The following is a 17,059-nucleotide window of genomic DNA, read 5'->3' as shown; positions in this document are numbered from 1 at the left end:
CCTGAAATTCTGCATAATATTGTTCTGCGTATGAGATCTGAATCCTGGGGACCTATCATAAGCACACAATCACCACACATAATCCATAACACACATAATTCGTAATGTTCAATCGAGAGTAATCGTATCCTTATCGATAATACGGAATTAAAGAGCAGAGTCGAATCGACTCTCTCTCATTCACGCTCACAACGCCTGCGTCACTGCATACGATTAATTGCGTCATTCCAATTCATAACACAATCCTCGTCACCGAGGCTCGACCTGATAATCCATAACGACCGGCATTATCCTAACCACGCCCACTCGCATAAATTAATACGATTATCTCTCGAATCAGCATAATTTATGCGCATAATTACACCAATTAACATAATTTCGGATAAATTATGCAAATCTCAAATTTCATTTAATTTTCATTATTTTCATCAATTTTCATAACACCTATATATACAACATATTGGGGGCGTCGTCCGGGATCTCTCGCAGACAGTTTATGCTTGAATTAAGGAACAAATCACTGTTGTATTAACCAAGGTTTTATGATCTAACGTTGCCCTGTGACTGTAACGGGTGTAAAGCAAACAAAAAAACGCACTCTGAAGGGAAATTCCAGAGTAGCAGGGTATAACAAAGACAATTGAAGTAAGATTATTTGCTCGAGTCAAACTGACCATATCCTGTGATACAATTGTTTATACGTACTCTGAAGGGAATACCAGAGTCACAGGAGTCGAACTGATGCATTCTGGATACAACTGTTTTGATATGCACTCTGAAGTGAAATTCCAGAGATGCTCGTATTAAGAGTAATTTTTGAGTGGATTGCGGGATATTGGGAACTTGTACCAAAACGGTCAGGCCGATCTGCTACAGAGCAAACAAATCAGGGAGACACATGGAAGGGGAGCTGTATTGATGACATTGGGACACTGCTTATGAACTGGATAAAATGGGAGAAAAGCGAACACGATGTAAAAACATCAGGAATAGCTACGCTGAACTCAGACCCTCTCGCACAGACAGACAAACAGAGATTATGGGATGAGGAAAATTTCGGAAAAGAAACAGGTGGGACTGATAACCCCGAAGTCAGAGTGAGACAGAATATCAAAACTAAATCACCAGGAGATTATGTACTAATAACGCGAGAAAGGGCGGAGCCGAAGCTCCGAGGCAACTCTCCAGGAAAACGCACACCACGCACAGACGGCCGACACAAACATCGCGACAGGCACGACGCACCAGACAAATATAAATCAAACACCCCACAAAAACCACCTAAGTATGAGCCATGGGGAAAACAGGAGTCACCGAGCAAAGTTGACCCACGTTACAGGCGCAAAATACACTACAAAAATCATGTTAAGCAACGCCACCGTGATGTTAATGACTCATCCGAATCTGACTCGGATGACGATGATCAACTTTCCGAATACTCGTTCAGTAGTAACACTCTGAACTTGATGGACAAAGCTCTCGTCAGAATTCCCTATTTTGATCCACACAATAAGAACAGGGACATTCACACTCACATCGCAACGGTAGAAGCAGAAGCAATGATCAGGGGTCTGAGGAAAACGGATGAAAAAGCGAGTTTGCTGAAACGCAGCTTGCATGGACAGTCCATATCATGGGTAAAGTCGCTACCATACGAGGTTCGGAACGATTTTAAAAAGCTGAGCCTGGCAGTGATTCGGAAGTTTGGAGAATATTTAACACTGTCTGAGGGATTTAACTCTGCAAAATCTATGACCCAGTGTGCAGACGAGGATCCTCGGGATTACCTCATGCGATTTAAAAGAGCGTACTATGCGGGCGATGTGGATCAGTATCACGAAGGTGACAAAAGGTTCAAAATTATGTTTTTTGGATCTTTGAGTCCGGAGATTACAGAAATTGTGGGAATGGTCTTGAATCCAGAGACAGCCTCCTTAGACCACATAGTGGATCGGGCACACATGGCTTGGCTGTACCGGGCTAAAAACAATGATTTCACAGCACACAGTGAACGGGACAAGGCAACCAGCCTATCAGACGAAAATAAAAAACATGTGAGGCATTTGATGCACGCAGGCCCACAGTGCAGAAAACAAAAAGCACCCACGGATTACCAACATAATTACATACACGGGTGGTCAAATAACAATTACACGAGACAATGGCACGCAGACCAGGAGCGATCGCAGCATGCAGGGACGCGTATTTGCGAGAATTGCAACGTGTGGAGACCACGAGCAAAGTCAGACCAGTGCTCAATTCCACGGCACACAGACCGAGAGCGTTCGCAGCGTGCAGAGACGCGTATTTGCGACAATCGCCACGGGTGGAAGCAAAGAGCAGGACCATATCTTCACCCAATGCAGCGGCACACAGCCGGCCAAAATTACCCACACAGATGGCGAGATAACAATTACGGTCGACAGTGGCACATAGAGAATGGGCGGCCACGACACACAAAGACACATAATCGCGAGAATCACGGCGTGTATAGGCCAAGAGCAGAATCACGCCGATTCCCCATTCCACGATACACAAGGGGCACACATGGCTTGGCTGTAACAAAGAGGGTGACATGGGCACGTGACAAATCGCTCACACTGGTTGAGAGGAAAATGACAGGGAAAGAGGTGTCCGCTGATCTGAAAAAAAAATCACAGCCCTTGGAAAAAATCAAGCAGGCTGGAGGTTACAAACAGAACCAAGAGGGGAACCATGATTGTGGAAAACTAAATGCGCCATGCACACGCTTTGATGTGGTGGGGAACGCGAGAGTCGCTCCCGTGGTGAACACACCTATTGAACAAGGAAAATTAACCATGAAGCGTGATCTAACAGGAAATGATAACCAACAGGATCGGGAGGAGAAACATGCTTGTTTGGTAAATGGAAACGCGATCAATTGTGTCGCAAAATTGCGTGAGAATACTGTAAAAGTGCCAGGGAAACGCGTTACGGAGACAAAAATCCATGACGGATCGGGGAATGTGTGGAAATCCAGCACACGCAAAAACATGGAATCGAATCGAGGCATGGAATCGAATCGTGGTACGGAGTCAGCAAATCTGCACATGGCTGCGGAGAAGGCAAATGACCCCAACAGTCGAGCACGGAAACTCGTGTTGTGTACTAATCCTGGTGGCGCTCGACATGGCTTCACGCCACATAAACCCACAGGGAAGGCGAGGGATAAAAAAAATTACCGATACGAACCAAGGAACCGTGCTCATTTGGCTAAAGCCATACCGACGATGAACCAAAACGACGATGTGATGATGTTGCATGGAAAGGTCACAGGTTACTCGAAAATACCTGGTCATGAGAAAAATTATTCTGTACTTTTGACCAAACGTGGCAGTAAGGTTGCCAATAACTTGGTAAACATTAAACAAAGAGATGCCAGGAGGGAAACGGTGTACCACCGGGCTCGAAACCGCTATCCAGTGTTTCCCAGGAACTGAAACAAAAATCAAAGCAATAATTGATAAGACCCGATGTAACATGTTGCCTTAATTTTTCTCTTTTTCCTGTTCTTTTATTTTCTTATTTCAAATGTAATCATGCTAAGTTGTGACACGTACGCGCGCGTTGTAAGGAAAAATCACAAACTTGAAGACAATCGATAGTTCATGGTGGAAAAAGGCATTTTTCTTTAATATTAAAAATAACCGGTGGCAGACCACCGATCATTTTTAAAAGGGCGGAATGTTGTATACGGCCCTTTTTCCACAATTAATATCCATAAGAATATTTACGGATGCATACACCTAAATTTCTTTTTCCTTTCTTTCGTGACAAACAATATATATATTTTTTTAATGAATCAAACCAGTAAGCCAGAAACACGAAAAACCAGATGTCGGTCATAAACAGACCATTAAAGAATAAAGAAATAATAAAACTCTCAAGGCGAGGATGTAACAGCTATCGGCGAAAATCTCCAGATGAACAAGAGTTTGATGGGCCCCTTAGGAAAGGTCCCTCCGAGGTCAGAACACCAAGAGAGCAGACACCAGACGCCAACAGGGTAAATCGTATACATATTCTTTTCCTTATTTTCCAGTAAAACAACAAAAAAATTAAAAGGCAACAACAAGAATAAGATAAAATTAGCGATCCTAACGCTCACTCCAATTAAGAACAGGCCACCAGACACAACAGTGAATTATTATCTAATGATTAATTCGCTATCAAATGATTTTCACCTTTAATACTTTTACTGTTAAAACAAAGCTTGGAGCAAGAATACCGAGTCACATCAAAGGTTATCGAGAAGGAATGAGACAACGGGCAAACTTGCGAAAGAGTTTAAACAATATTCCAAGCAACCCCGACCACATTTGTCTCTCTCACAGCGGGGAGAAGCAGGAATTGCACCTTATCACAAGGGGCCATCTGGAAAAGCCAGCCGGGTTTGATGAGGAGACACACCCACCCCACACACGGCAACCAGGCAAAGAAAGTTTTAAAGAAAATTGCAAAATAATATTAATAATAACAACGTGTTAACCTTACACGATATTCCATTATAGAACCTTACAGAACCAAGGGATATGGATTCCAACAATCAAGAAACGGACCTCTTAAACTCAGGATGATAATTATTTTTCTTTTTAATAATTCCATCATAACAATTCGAACCTCGGTAAAACCGAGAGGTGTCGGGAGGACGCAGTTACAAACACGAGTCTTGGCGAACATGGGACCAAATGGTATTTGAGCAATATAAGTCAAAAGTATAAAGAGGTGCTCCCGGCCACCTTTGTCTTTCCCTGCAGAACGTGATAAAATGCATACGCTCGGAAGAGCATCTTCACTTGGAAATAAATCAAATACTATGAATCACAAGCAGGATCATAACTGTGTATGATAAGATACCAACTGTGATGTGAAATGTTAAACTTAAAAAAAATCTTAACCATTTCTTTGTGCGTCGGAACGCGTACGGAAAAGGGGGGGGGAACCCGCCCCTCTCTCTGGGTGGAGGGATCAGACAACCAGACGCCACCAAGATGAATCGAGGTGTCTGTTGTCTTGATGTTTATGGCTTGAGGAAAGACCCGAACAGGACCGTGTCATAAATGACACACACACAAACATACACACTGACACACGAACCCCCCCCACCACCGACACACGAACCCCCCCACCGACATACGATCAGATCAAAGATAGCTCCACCTCGTGAGGGGTAGCCGAGAAGGGGAGAGATTTTTGGCATAAAAAGGAGCCGTTTCAGCATTGAAACCAGCTCGTCAGCCCTCGGGGCCAACTCATCAGCCCTCGGGGGCAGCTCAACAGAAGAAGACTCATCTCAACTCAGCTCAACAGAAGAAGACTCATCTCAACTCAGCTCAACAGAAGAAGACTCATCTCAACTCAACTCAGCAGAAGAAAAACTTGACCTGTCGCTCGCGAGCGCAGCGTCAGCTACTACAGCAGTGGAAAGAGCGCGCGCCGGCGTAGCTCATCCAGCAGTGGAGGAAACTGCTGTCAGCGAATCAGCACGGGCGCGTTCGCGCATCTTCAAGGAGAAAGAGCGCGGCCAGCAACGCCAAGCAAGAGCGTGCAGCAGCTCAGCCAGCAGTGGAGAGAAACTGCTATCAGCGAACCAGCACGGGCGCGTTCGCGCGTCTTCAAGGAGAGGAAGCGCGCGCCACCAGCGTGCCATCAGCACCAGCCATCAGCACCAGCGCGCCGCTGCGGGCGTGCTTCTAACGCCGTCTACCAGACGGTCATCTCAGCTACAACAACGCATCTACTCGTTCACCAACGTCCATCGAGTCCGAACCAACTACTGAAAGAAGAATCAACTGATACGTATGATACACTGCCCCCCACTACACACAAACCAGACGTCTGCTTGACGCAAAGAATCGATTCCGAACATTGGCCTACTCTTTCACCACTCACACCATTCAACACACACACACACGGGTCATTAACAAAGCCTAAAAACCTCAAGCCATTGAACCATCCGTGATTGTGGAAACATCGCAACGACCGAGTGAATAATCTATCGTTTTTAAGAGTGTTCATAATTTTCTCTGTAATGTTGTGCTGGGGCTGTACTTCTAACCGCATAAATTACCAACTGACCCATTAACAAGGATTCATTCTTGGTACCTCACCACGGAGCGCCGCTCGCGGGGTTGAAGAGCGGGTTCAACCGGTTCCCTGTCAGGGGTCTGGCCACAATCAATTAAAAGATTGGCCCGAGATAAGGATCTCAAAAGGAAACATCGCCACCCATTGAGTCGCGTTGAGAAGTTGATTAGGAATACTTGAGTCGTTCGTTAATATTTGTCTTTCTGCATAATCTTGCCGGTATCCACGAATGAAATAACGAATTCAGACGCATATTTGTGCCTCCAAGAATAATACTGGTTGGAGTGCCCTGTCAACGAGTAGCATTGCATAATAATCAGTCATCCTATTGTTAACAACGTGACAATAATTGCATTAAGGGCCGCGCATGATCAGTGACCGAATGCTGTTTTGTGTGACAATTCAAGTAACGAAGCATTGCGGCCATCGAGTGGTGTCGATAAGGCAATTAGAAGTATTCCAGTCGAACGCTTTAAATTCATAATCGTTATGAATCAATGAACGAACATCAACGTGGTACTGTGCTGACGATTTCAAGCATAATAACTTCGCATATCAGAATGTATTAAGGATTGGATACGAATCAAAGACCAAGTGCCGTGTTGTGTAACAATTCAAGCATACGAGTTTGCATATTATAAAGTTAAGGTTTGATAGAATAGTTCGCATGTTTTTAATCTCTCTCTCTCAACAACCGATCGATTGCGTTACGCGTCGGGAATTAACCACAGGTGCCGCTATCGAGGTGAAACAACGCAATCGTGATGGTATCGTGTTAACGCTGTGTTGAAATTCCAAAATCCCGAGATTGAGTTTTTCATATTATCCAAAAATTAAAGTTAGCTAGAAATAAAATTGATTAAAGCAGAAGGTTTGTGAGTGATTCTTCCTGAAATTCTGCATAATATTGTTCTGCGTATGAGATCTGAATCCTGGGGACCTATCATAAGCACACAATCACCACACATAATCCATAACACACATAATTCGTAATGTTCAATCGAGAGTAATCGTATCCTTATCGATAATACGGAATTAAAGAGCAGAGTCGAATCGACTCTCTCTCATTCACGCTCACAACGCCTGCGTCACTGCATACGATTAATTGCGTCATTCCAATTCATAACACAATCCTCGTCACCGAGGCTCGACCTGATAATCCATAACGACCGGCATTATCCTAACCACGCCCACTCGCATAAATTAATACGATTATCTCTCGAATCAGCATAATTTATGCGCATAATTACACCAATTAACATAATTTCGGATAAATTATGCAAATCTCAAATTTCATTTAATTTTCATTATTTTCATCAATTTTCATAACACCTATATATACAACAACAGTGTGATTAACATAGGTGTACACAGACACACAGTGTTACTATTATGATAGGCTCATCTTGCCTTAGCAGTAGCGTGACATCAGACGCTGAGTTTGTATTGTATTTTTCTCAAGCAGCTTTGATTTAGCCCAGCTAATTGACCCCGCGGTGTGAAAGTGGTAACTCTACATGTGTGGCTTGCCAGAGGCAGTCTTCACTGCAGTGAGCATTGGTGATGATACCACACTGATGAGTCTGATCAATGACTAAATGGGCCTAGAGTTACCCATCTCTGTATTGGTGATGATACCACACTGATGAGTCTGATCAATGACTACATGGGCCTAGTTACCCATCTCTGTATTGGTGATGATACCACACTGATGAGTCTGATCAATCACTAAATGGGCTTAGAGTTAACCATCTCTGTATTGGTGATAATACCACACTGATGAGTCTGATCAATGACTACATGGGCCTAGAGTTACCCATCTCTGTATTGGTGATGATACCACACTGATGAGTCTGATCAATGACTAAATGGGCCTAGAGTTACCCATCTCTGTATTGGTGATGATACCACACTGATGAGTCTGATCAATGACTACATGGGCCTAGTTACCCATCTCTGTATTGGTGATGATACCACACTGATGAGTCTGATCAATCACTAAATGGGCTTAGAGTTAACCATCTCTGTATTGGTGATAATACCACACTGATGAGTCTGATCAATGACTACATGGGCCTAGAGTTACCCATCTCTGTATTGGTGATGATACCACACTGATGAGTCTGATCAATGACTAAATGGGCCTAGAGTTACCCATCTCTGTATTGGTGATGATACCACACTGATGAGTCTGATCAATGACTAAATGGACCTAGAGTTACCCATCTCTGTATTGGTGATGATACCACACTGATGAGTCTGATCAATGACTACATGGGCCTAGAGTTACCCATCTCTGTATTGGTGATGATACCACACTGATGAGTCTGATCAATGACTAAATGGGCCTAGTTACCCATCTCTGTATTGGTGATGATACCACACTGATGAGTCTGATCAATCACTAAATGGGCTTAGAGTTACCCATCTCTGTATTGGTGATAATACCACACTGATGAGTCTGATCAATGACTACATGGGCCTAGAGTTACCCATCTCTGTATTGGTGATGATACCACACTGATGAATCTGATCAATCACTAAATGGGCTTAGAGTTACCCATCTCTGTATTGGTGATGATACCATACTGATGAGTCTGATCAATGACTACATGGGCCTAGAGTTACCCATCTCTGTATTGGTGATGATACCACACTGATGAGTCTGATCAATGACTACATGGGCCTAGTTACCCATCTCTGTATTGGTGATGATACCACACTGATGAGTCTGATCAATCACTAAATGGGCTTAGAGTTAACCATCTCTGTATTGGTGATAATACCACACTGATGAGTCTGATCAATGACTACATGGGCCTAGAGTTACCCATCTCTGTATTGGTGATGATACCACACTGATGAGTCTGATCAATGACTAAATGGGCCTAGAGTTACCCATCTCTGTATTGGTGATGATACCACACTGATGAGTCTGATCAATGACTACATGGGCCTAGAGTTACCCATCTCTGTATTGGTGATGATACCACACTGATGAGTCTGATCAATGACTACATGGGCCTAGTTACCCATCTCTGTATTGGTGATGATACCACACTGATGAGTCTGATCAATCACTTAATGGGCTTAGAGTTACCCATCTCTGTATTGGTGATAATACCACACTGATGAGTCTGATCAATGACTACATGGGCCTAGAGTTACCCATCTCTGTATTGGTGATGATACCACACTGATGAGTCTGATCAATGACTAAATGGGCCTAGAGTTACCCATCTCTGTATTGGTGCTACCTGACAGTCGGTCAGATTTGCTCAGATTTATTTTGACAGTGACCAAAGGTAAGAGAACCACAATGCACTGCTTAAGAAGAAACCGTTGGTGTTTATTCGCAAGTAAAACATGATTTTACAACCTGTGCTGTTATGATCGGATTTTTTCGTCAATTGCAGGTTTAACTAGTCTTTGATGGTGATATTAAAGGAATTACCAACACTGGATCAGGACCACAAATACGAATATCATGCCATGATCGTTTGAGCAGGAAGACAGTTTTATCAGTAACACAATTTTCTCTAGATTAATAGTCTAAAACAATGAATGATTCCCTTGTCTCACATGCAAGAGATAATTCTGAATCTAAATGCTGTCACCCAGTCACACACAGGATTAAATGTGCCCATTTAAAGTGTACATAATTATCCACAATGAAATTACAGCATTACACCTGTCCGTAGCAGCATCTTTCACATGTCGATGTAGAAAACTGCGAACCTGACTTTGCCATCCCTACAATTTCACGTAATTTCATTAATACACATTCTTTCTGAGAGATGCATAAGTGACAAGGTCGCAATATATAAAAACAAGTAGCAGAGAGTTCGCACTGTTTAATGGAAGTGTCTGGGTGGCTTTGGGCTAACACTATGCCCCGCAACAGAGACATGAGATTGGTACAAATTCCACGCATGGTTATTTTTTTCTCCTCAATTCTTTTAACGGCTAAACAGATGGCACATTATGTTCAGTGTATTTGGTAATGTTGTTCAGTGTAGCGCAGTGATAAAAGTGTCCAACCTATAACCAGATAGTCGCCAGTTCAATTCGCACACAGAGGTGGATTCTACAATTATTCCAGTTTAACACGTAGGCTTTCGCGACCAATTATTCCTCCGGGATTGACGCAGTAAGTACCGCTTTGTGGAACGGCAACGATCGCTTCACAGACATGTCCTTAAAAAAATACCTTCATTGGCTGAGAAACTCCCGTGAAAATAAGCATCAACCAATGCTCACTTAGGCTTGAAGACAATTCTTACTATGTCTCTTTGGCCATTTGAATTCATGGCCAAACATAAAATGGCCAGAGCGGAGCCGGGCCCCAACAGCGTGGCTTTTAACTGCAGGCCGACCCACTATTTGTCGGCGTTCGGCTGGCCTCTTGACCAGCGGAAGTCGGTTTGCGATATTCGTGGGATTGCGTGCAGCACGACACCTCATTAATTGAAATTTGCAACCGTCACGAAGATTCTGCGACGCTTTCGTTGCCGGTAATCTACAGCCCCCTTGAACACCCCCCACCCCCCCAGCTTGCCGACCAAAGCTCTGACGAGCTGAGCTTTGACCGACAACTCGCTCCGCGTTCTGCATTCCTGAAATCAGTGCCCTGCCGAAAACGCAACATCAAGCGCCGCACAGCCCGCCGATATATCTGTTGTGCGGCTCGATGGCCAGGTTCCTGCTGACACGCGGCTTGCGCGGCCAAATCGTGGTCATCCCAAATGTTGCCAAGGGTCTCTTTGCTGAACGGCGGCGGCAGCGGCGGCGACGACGACTCCATCTCCTGACCCACCTCCACAGGTGGCGTCTGCACCGACTTGGGCACCAGATGCTTGGCCGGCACGAGGCAGCGTGGGGGGGGGGGGGCACGGCGTGGGGGGCACGGCGTGGGGGGCACGGCGTGGGGGGCATGGCGTGGGCACTCAGTGCTTCTGCTCCTCCTGCTGCTGCTGTGGCTGCTGCTGCTGCATCATTTGTTGCTGCTGTTGCTGCTGCTGTGACTGCTGCTGCTGCTGTGGCTGCTGCTGCTATTGCTGTTGTTGCTGTTGCTGTTGTTGCTGTTGCTGTTGTTGCTGTTGTTGCTACTGTTGCTGCTGCTGCTGTTGCTGCTGTTGCTGCTGTTGCTGCTGCTGTGGCTGCTGCTGTTGCTGCTGCTGTTGCTGCTGTTGCTGTGGCTGCTGTAGTGGCTGTGGGTGCTGCTGCTGCTGTTGAGTTGACTGGTGACGAGGCACACGTGGTATGGCTGAGGCTGAGTGGGAGGGCTGCTCAGAGTGGACAGCAGGATTTTCCTGAAGCTCCATGACCTGCTTCCTGTTGAAGTTGTATTTACTGAAGAGTTCGAACACAGGGGGAGGACGTAGAGTTAGAACAGACACACAGGTCCATGCCTGTGGGTCTCATCATGTTAGGTTCAAGCCCATCTTGACACACACAGGTCCATGCCTGTGTGTCTAATCATGTTAGGTTCAAGCCCATCTTGACACACACAGGTCCATGCCTGTGTGTCTAATCATGTTAGGTTTAAGCCCATCTTGACACACACAGGTCCATGCCTGTGGGTCTAATCATGTTAGGTTCAAGCCCATCTTGACACACACAGGTCCATGCCTGTGGGTCTAATCATGTTAGGTTCAAGCCCATCTTGACACACACAGGTCCATGCCTGTGTGTCTAATCATGTTAGGTTCAAGCCCATCTTGACACACACAGGTCCATGCCTGTGGGTCTAATCATGTTAGGTTCAAGCCCATCTTGACACACACAGGTCCATGCCTGTGTGTCTAATCATGTTAGGTTCAAGCCCATCTTGACACACACAGGTCCATGCCTGTGGGTCTAATCATGTTAGGTTCAAGCCCATCTTGACACACACAGGTCCATGCCTGTGTGTCTAATCATGTTAGGTTCAAGCCCATCTTGACACACACAGGTCCATGCCTGTGTGTCTAATCATGTTAGGTTCAAGCCCATCTTGACGCACACAGGTCCATGCCTGTGGGTCTAATCATGTTAGGTTCAAGCCCATCTTGACACACACAGGTCCATGCCTGTGTGTCTAATCATATTAGGTTCAAGCCCATCTTGACACACACAGGTCCATGCCTGTGTGTCTAATCATGTTAGGTTCAAGCCATCTTGTAATCCTTGAACCCAATATCACACCGTACCCTTGACAGCAATATAATAATTTGACATCAATAAAAACACATGGGATGTACTGCAGTAATTAACACCACTGCATAGTACTGTCGTTTGTAGTAGTTTGTCCTCAATATAGCATAAGTGGAAAAAACCCTGGGGCAAAATCTGAAAAGCATACTTCCCAATCTCTAAAAATTAAGAGTGTGCAACTTAATGTTGTTAAGTTTAAATAACGGTTGCTAAGCACAGGCCCAAAATGCTAAGAAGCCAGCAACAGCACCGTAAGAATGTCTACTCGTTTAGCGTTCATCTGCTTATTTAATTCAGCAAGGTGATGAGAAACCTCAACCATAAGGGCCCATCTACCAATGAGTCACAAGGCACCATGGGTAATGCTGGGGCCCCTCACCGAGTCTCAGGGCATCCGTGATGGACTAGGACGTGAAATTCGCACGCACAGGAATCCACATATCAGCTTCATTTAGTCGTCATGGATATTGTTTAAAATATTTGCCATCTGTTGCACAATGGCATACTCGTTGGTTTTTTTAGTAGTCTCTCGTCATGCCAACTTGACAACAGTATTTGTCCTCTGGAGATACTGGCCTCCACCGTGTGAATGTTGAATCGACATGACTACCTTGGTCCCACCGACATTGCTCAGTTGATCTGGGAGACACTTTCACCTTCCTGTGACTAACAGTTAATCTTAAAGCAGTGATGGTTTGGGCAGCAGTGATGGTTTGGGCAGCGATGCATAACCTGTATTCAATTTCCCTTGGGTAAATTCGGCTTTAACGGGTAACCGGTATGGTTTGTAAACATAAATTGTGGAGAGAAAAGAGCACGTTGCTGCCTCGTGAGCCACAACTCAGCCTTAATAGGTCTCTTAAACGGTCACTTAGGAGAGCTTTGTGTTGTTTGTCGTGCAAATCACCAAATCAGCTGCTCCGCGCATGGCAGGATCATCTCCCAGGCAAGGCCAGTGAAGTGTTGCATGTACAGAGTCCACGCAGAGGGCAGCTTCACTTCTATACGGGCCAATGCTATGCTTGCAGCCGCCACCACGGATGGACGGAAACTCAGGAATACGTGGTCTGCATACACACAAACAAAGACAATAACCCTCCGTTTAGCCTTAACAGACTGTTGGGGGCAAGTGCTGCTAGCGAGTAGCAGCACCTATGAAGGTCGGCACGACACACGAGGGGGTGGGCGGTCAGCACCACGCCCGGCCGCCTTTGTCTCCCCAGTGCTGGTGATGTTTACACACCGCATTGAGTTACTCATTTGAGGCCGAGTCGACCTAGGGGAGGCCCAGGACCGGTTCAGATAATCGTCACCGGTGATAGCCGTGAGCGGGCGTTGGACCAGGGTGTCCAGGGTCGTAGCTGCAGCGTAGCGCTAACCGCTACGCCACCTCTACCCTGCACACAGGAATGACAGGCAGGCACACAGACGCTTAAACGCACAAGCACCCAGTGAATGAGGAACGTTGGGCCAACGGCACCCTGAACATTTGAACAAACATTCCGACGTTGGACAAAAATATATATATATTCGGTGACGTTTCAGGCACTGCCCCTTCTGTCGCCGGTCACCTTAGCGCTGCAAGGCCGGTGCCTACGAAGCGCTCCTCTACAGCTCTGCGAGCACCTTGCAGGGCGAGCTGAAGGAAGTGGGCCGTGTACTTGATGGTGTACGCGTGCCGGTAGGACGAGCCTCCAGCCGGGGCGTCCTCACGCCGCGACAGCCACAGGAAGTGGTCCACGAAGTGCGCCGCTGTGGGCGTGCACAGGTTCCAGTCGAGTGTACGCAGCAGCAGGAACTGTGCAGGGGGGAGGCAGATGGGAGAGTGGGCTGGCACGGCACAGCTGCCACCACTCCGTGAAGCATTCAGTCCGCCACGCTGCTGCGTGTTGCCTGGAGGGTTTATTTGGTGCATGGCTCGCAAAACAGTTCAAATGTCTGGTCAAGGAGTCAACTCGGCCCTTCGTCTGCACGGGTAAATGCAATGACCATCATATTAAATTTCGATTTGAAGCTTTCGTGACTTGCAAGGATTCATCTTCTTTGGTTCTTTTGGTAAAGTCACGTAGAATGAGAATAAAATAATAAATTGATAAAATAACACAATAATATTCTCATTATTGTGTTATTTTATTTTATCAAGTTATTATTTTATTCTCATTCTACGTGACTTTACCGAAAGAACCAAAGAAGACCATCATATTCTTTTGGGTCTGTCGGTAAAGCCACGTAGATTTGAAAAATTAATAAAAAATATCACGACGTTTCCATCGCATCGCAAGCAAATCGTCACGGGGTGATTGTTTTATGGAGAGACTGAGCCCCACCATAGGATGGGAGAATTTCCTGCACTTGTTCCAGTGCCATACAAATAAATGAGCACCACTCCACGTTCATTCGTCAGGTCTGCTGTGGTAATGTTATTCTGCAGCTTTTGCCTTCCTGTTATCTAGTAAAAAGACACGCTTCTATATTCAAATTCGGGCTGTACATTCAAATTGTCTACAGAATAATTAGTTGGCATGAAACAGAGATGATGTGTTCATATTCTTTGGGTCTTTGACGTTTCGATCACAACAAAAGCAATCACCTGAGGACGACTGCTTGTGTTGCCATCGAAACGTCGAGATTTTTAAAATTATTTTTCTATCTACGTTACTTTACCGACAGACCCAAAGAGTAAGATTGTAAAGTAACAAGACAAAACAATTGGTTTCTTGAATCAAATCGCGACCTTGAATCATGACAATGCACGGAACGGTTCTGGGGTGAAACATTGCATGCCAAATTAATATGGGCATGCAGCTACCTCCGTCTGCTGCAATTCCTCCTTGGACAGACTCAGCCCTTGCTTGGTCATCACCTCCAGCCGGTTCACCCAGTCCAGTCGCGGCACCTGCTCACCCATCTCCTCGAACTTGGCTGCGCAGGGTGTCAGGGACACGCATGCCGACGGTGAACAAGCGACCAAGCGTGCGAGCGAGAGATGAGCGAGTGATCGGGTGGGTGGGTGGGTCACGTGAGCGATTGACCGACCTGCTATAATGAGGTAGCAGATTGAGCAGGTGTAGAGGCAGCGGACGGTGATGTTGTGGCGGTCCATGAACACGTCTAACATCGGGATGGCCAGGTGGTGCGTGGCCACACCCAGCTGCAGCTGCTCGCTCAGAGTTGCCAGGAGGTCGACGAAGTGGCGACGGAGGTGCAGCTGGGGCGAGCGTGCGCAAAACCGAGGCAGTGACAGCTCCTGCGAGGGGGAAAAAACAGAGGACACGGGGTTGGGAGAGCAGTTGGGACGCTGTAGAGTTGGGTCAAGAGGTCAAGAGGTGTTTTTAAACGATAATAGATTATTCTGGGGGTCTAAGGAGGCGACGTGCCCGGTTACGGTGGGCCACAGCAGTTAATTTTCGCCGTCACGCAAACCAAGAGTGACAAAAGCCACGGGCCAAATTGTCTCCCTGTTCAAGCGAGTGAAAGATGGCGAAGAACTCATTCGGTAGTCCTCAGCCTATGATGAAAAAAAACCATAAGGTGTGGAGATCCGTACCTCCAAAGCACAGCCACTTTTATTCTTCCACAAGGTACCATATCGCTCGTGTTATAGTCCCCGGAGAGATAGGGGGCCGGGTCGACCCGCTGGCCAGGATTAAACTTGCAACTTTCCCACTGCGAGTCGAGCACTCAAACGTACGTGCCGTGTAAATCAGTTCGTGGGATTTGCGTCTGCGTGTAGGAGGCCTATTAATGAGAGAGGCGGATACCTTCTCTCGAAGGACGCGGTAGACGTCGTCTGCCAACTCGCCTTGCCACCACTCGCTTCTGTCCATGTCTTGGTTAGTCGCTCGCGCCTCGTGCTCAGGAGTTTATTACTTGGGCAGGCACGTGCTGGGTACACACAAGTGTTCACGTGTGGAGTTTATTACTTGGACAGGCACGTGCTGGGTACACACAAGTGGAGTTTATTACTCGGACAGGCACGTGCTGGGTACACACAAGTGTTCACGAGTGGAGTGTATTACTTGGACAGGCACGTGCTGGGTACACACAAGTGGAGTTTATTACTCGGACAGGCACGTGCTGGGTACACACAAGTGTTCACGAGTGGAGTTTATTACTCGGACAGGCACGTGCTGGGTACACACAAGTGTTCACGAGTGGAGTTTATTACTCAGACAGGCACGTGCTGGGTTCACACAAGTGTTCACGAGTGGAGTTTATTACTCGGACAGGCACGTGCTGGGTACACACAAGTGTTAACGAGTGGAGTTTATTACTCGGACAGGCACGTGCTGGGTTCACACAAGTGTTCACGAGTGGAGTTTATTACTTGGACAGGCACGTGCTGGGCGCACACAAGTGTTAACGAGTGGAGTTTATTACTTGGACAGGCACGTGCTGGGTACACACAAGTGTTAACGAGTGGAGTTTATTACTTGGACAGGCACGTGCTGGGTACACACACAAGTGTTAACGAGTGGAGTTTATTACTTGGACAGGCACGTGCTGGGTTCACACAAGTGTTCACGAGTGGAGTTTATTACTCGGACAGGCACGTGCTGGGTTCACACAAGTGTTCACGAGTGGAGTTTATTACTCGGACAGGCACGTGCTGGGTACACACAAGTGGAGTTTATTACTTGGGCAGGCACGTGCTGGGTACACACAAGTGTTCACAAGTGGAGTTTATTACTCGGACAGGCACGTGCTGGGTGCACACAAGTGGTCACGTGACAGATTTGACGTCACAGCTCACTTG

The 17,059-nt window shown here is 46.3% G+C and overlaps 1 protein-coding gene across 1 annotated transcript; it reads right to left on the bottom strand.

The window, feature by feature from the left end:
• Positions 1-9,607: 9,607 nt before the first annotated feature.
• Positions 9,608-15,891, bottom strand: LOC142908562 (cyclin-J-like). The gene is made up of 6 exons (XM_076059321.1): positions 15,862-15,891; positions 15,340-15,550; positions 15,113-15,225; positions 13,930-14,101; positions 13,211-13,370; positions 9,608-11,460 (listed from the first exon to the last, which is right to left on the bottom strand). Exons 1-6 carry the CDS (start codon positions 15,889-15,891, stop codon positions 11,214-11,216), a joined length of 933 nt encoding a protein of 310 aa, XP_075915436.1. The 3' UTR covers positions 9,608-11,213.
• Between the last annotated feature and the right edge of the window lie 1,168 nt (positions 15,892-17,059).

Source organism: Petromyzon marinus, unplaced genomic scaffold, assembly GCF_048934315.1.
Source record: "Petromyzon marinus isolate PM22_M1 ecotype Great Lakes invasive population unplaced genomic scaffold, UKy_Petmar_22M1.pri1.0 PM_G_Scaffold_1, whole genome shotgun sequence".
Classification (NCBI taxonomy): domain Eukaryota; kingdom Metazoa; phylum Chordata; class Hyperoartia; order Petromyzontiformes; family Petromyzontidae; genus Petromyzon; species Petromyzon marinus.
Note: the sequence above shows the minus strand (reverse complement) of the source record. Positions and strands in the feature narration are given on the sequence as shown.

Coding starts and splice junctions, on each gene's coding strand:
- LOC142908562 (XM_076059321.1), bottom strand. CDS start 15,891: ATGGTACCTTGTGGAAGAATAAAAGTGGCT. Junction 15,226..15,339: donor CTGCTACCTCATTATAGCAG/GTCGGTCAATCG, acceptor CACCCTGCGCAG/CCAAGTTCGAGGAGATGGGT. Junction 13,371..13,929: donor CCTTCAGCTCGCCCTGCAAG/GTGCTCGCAGAG, acceptor GTGTGTATGCAG/ACCACGTATTCCTGAGTTTC.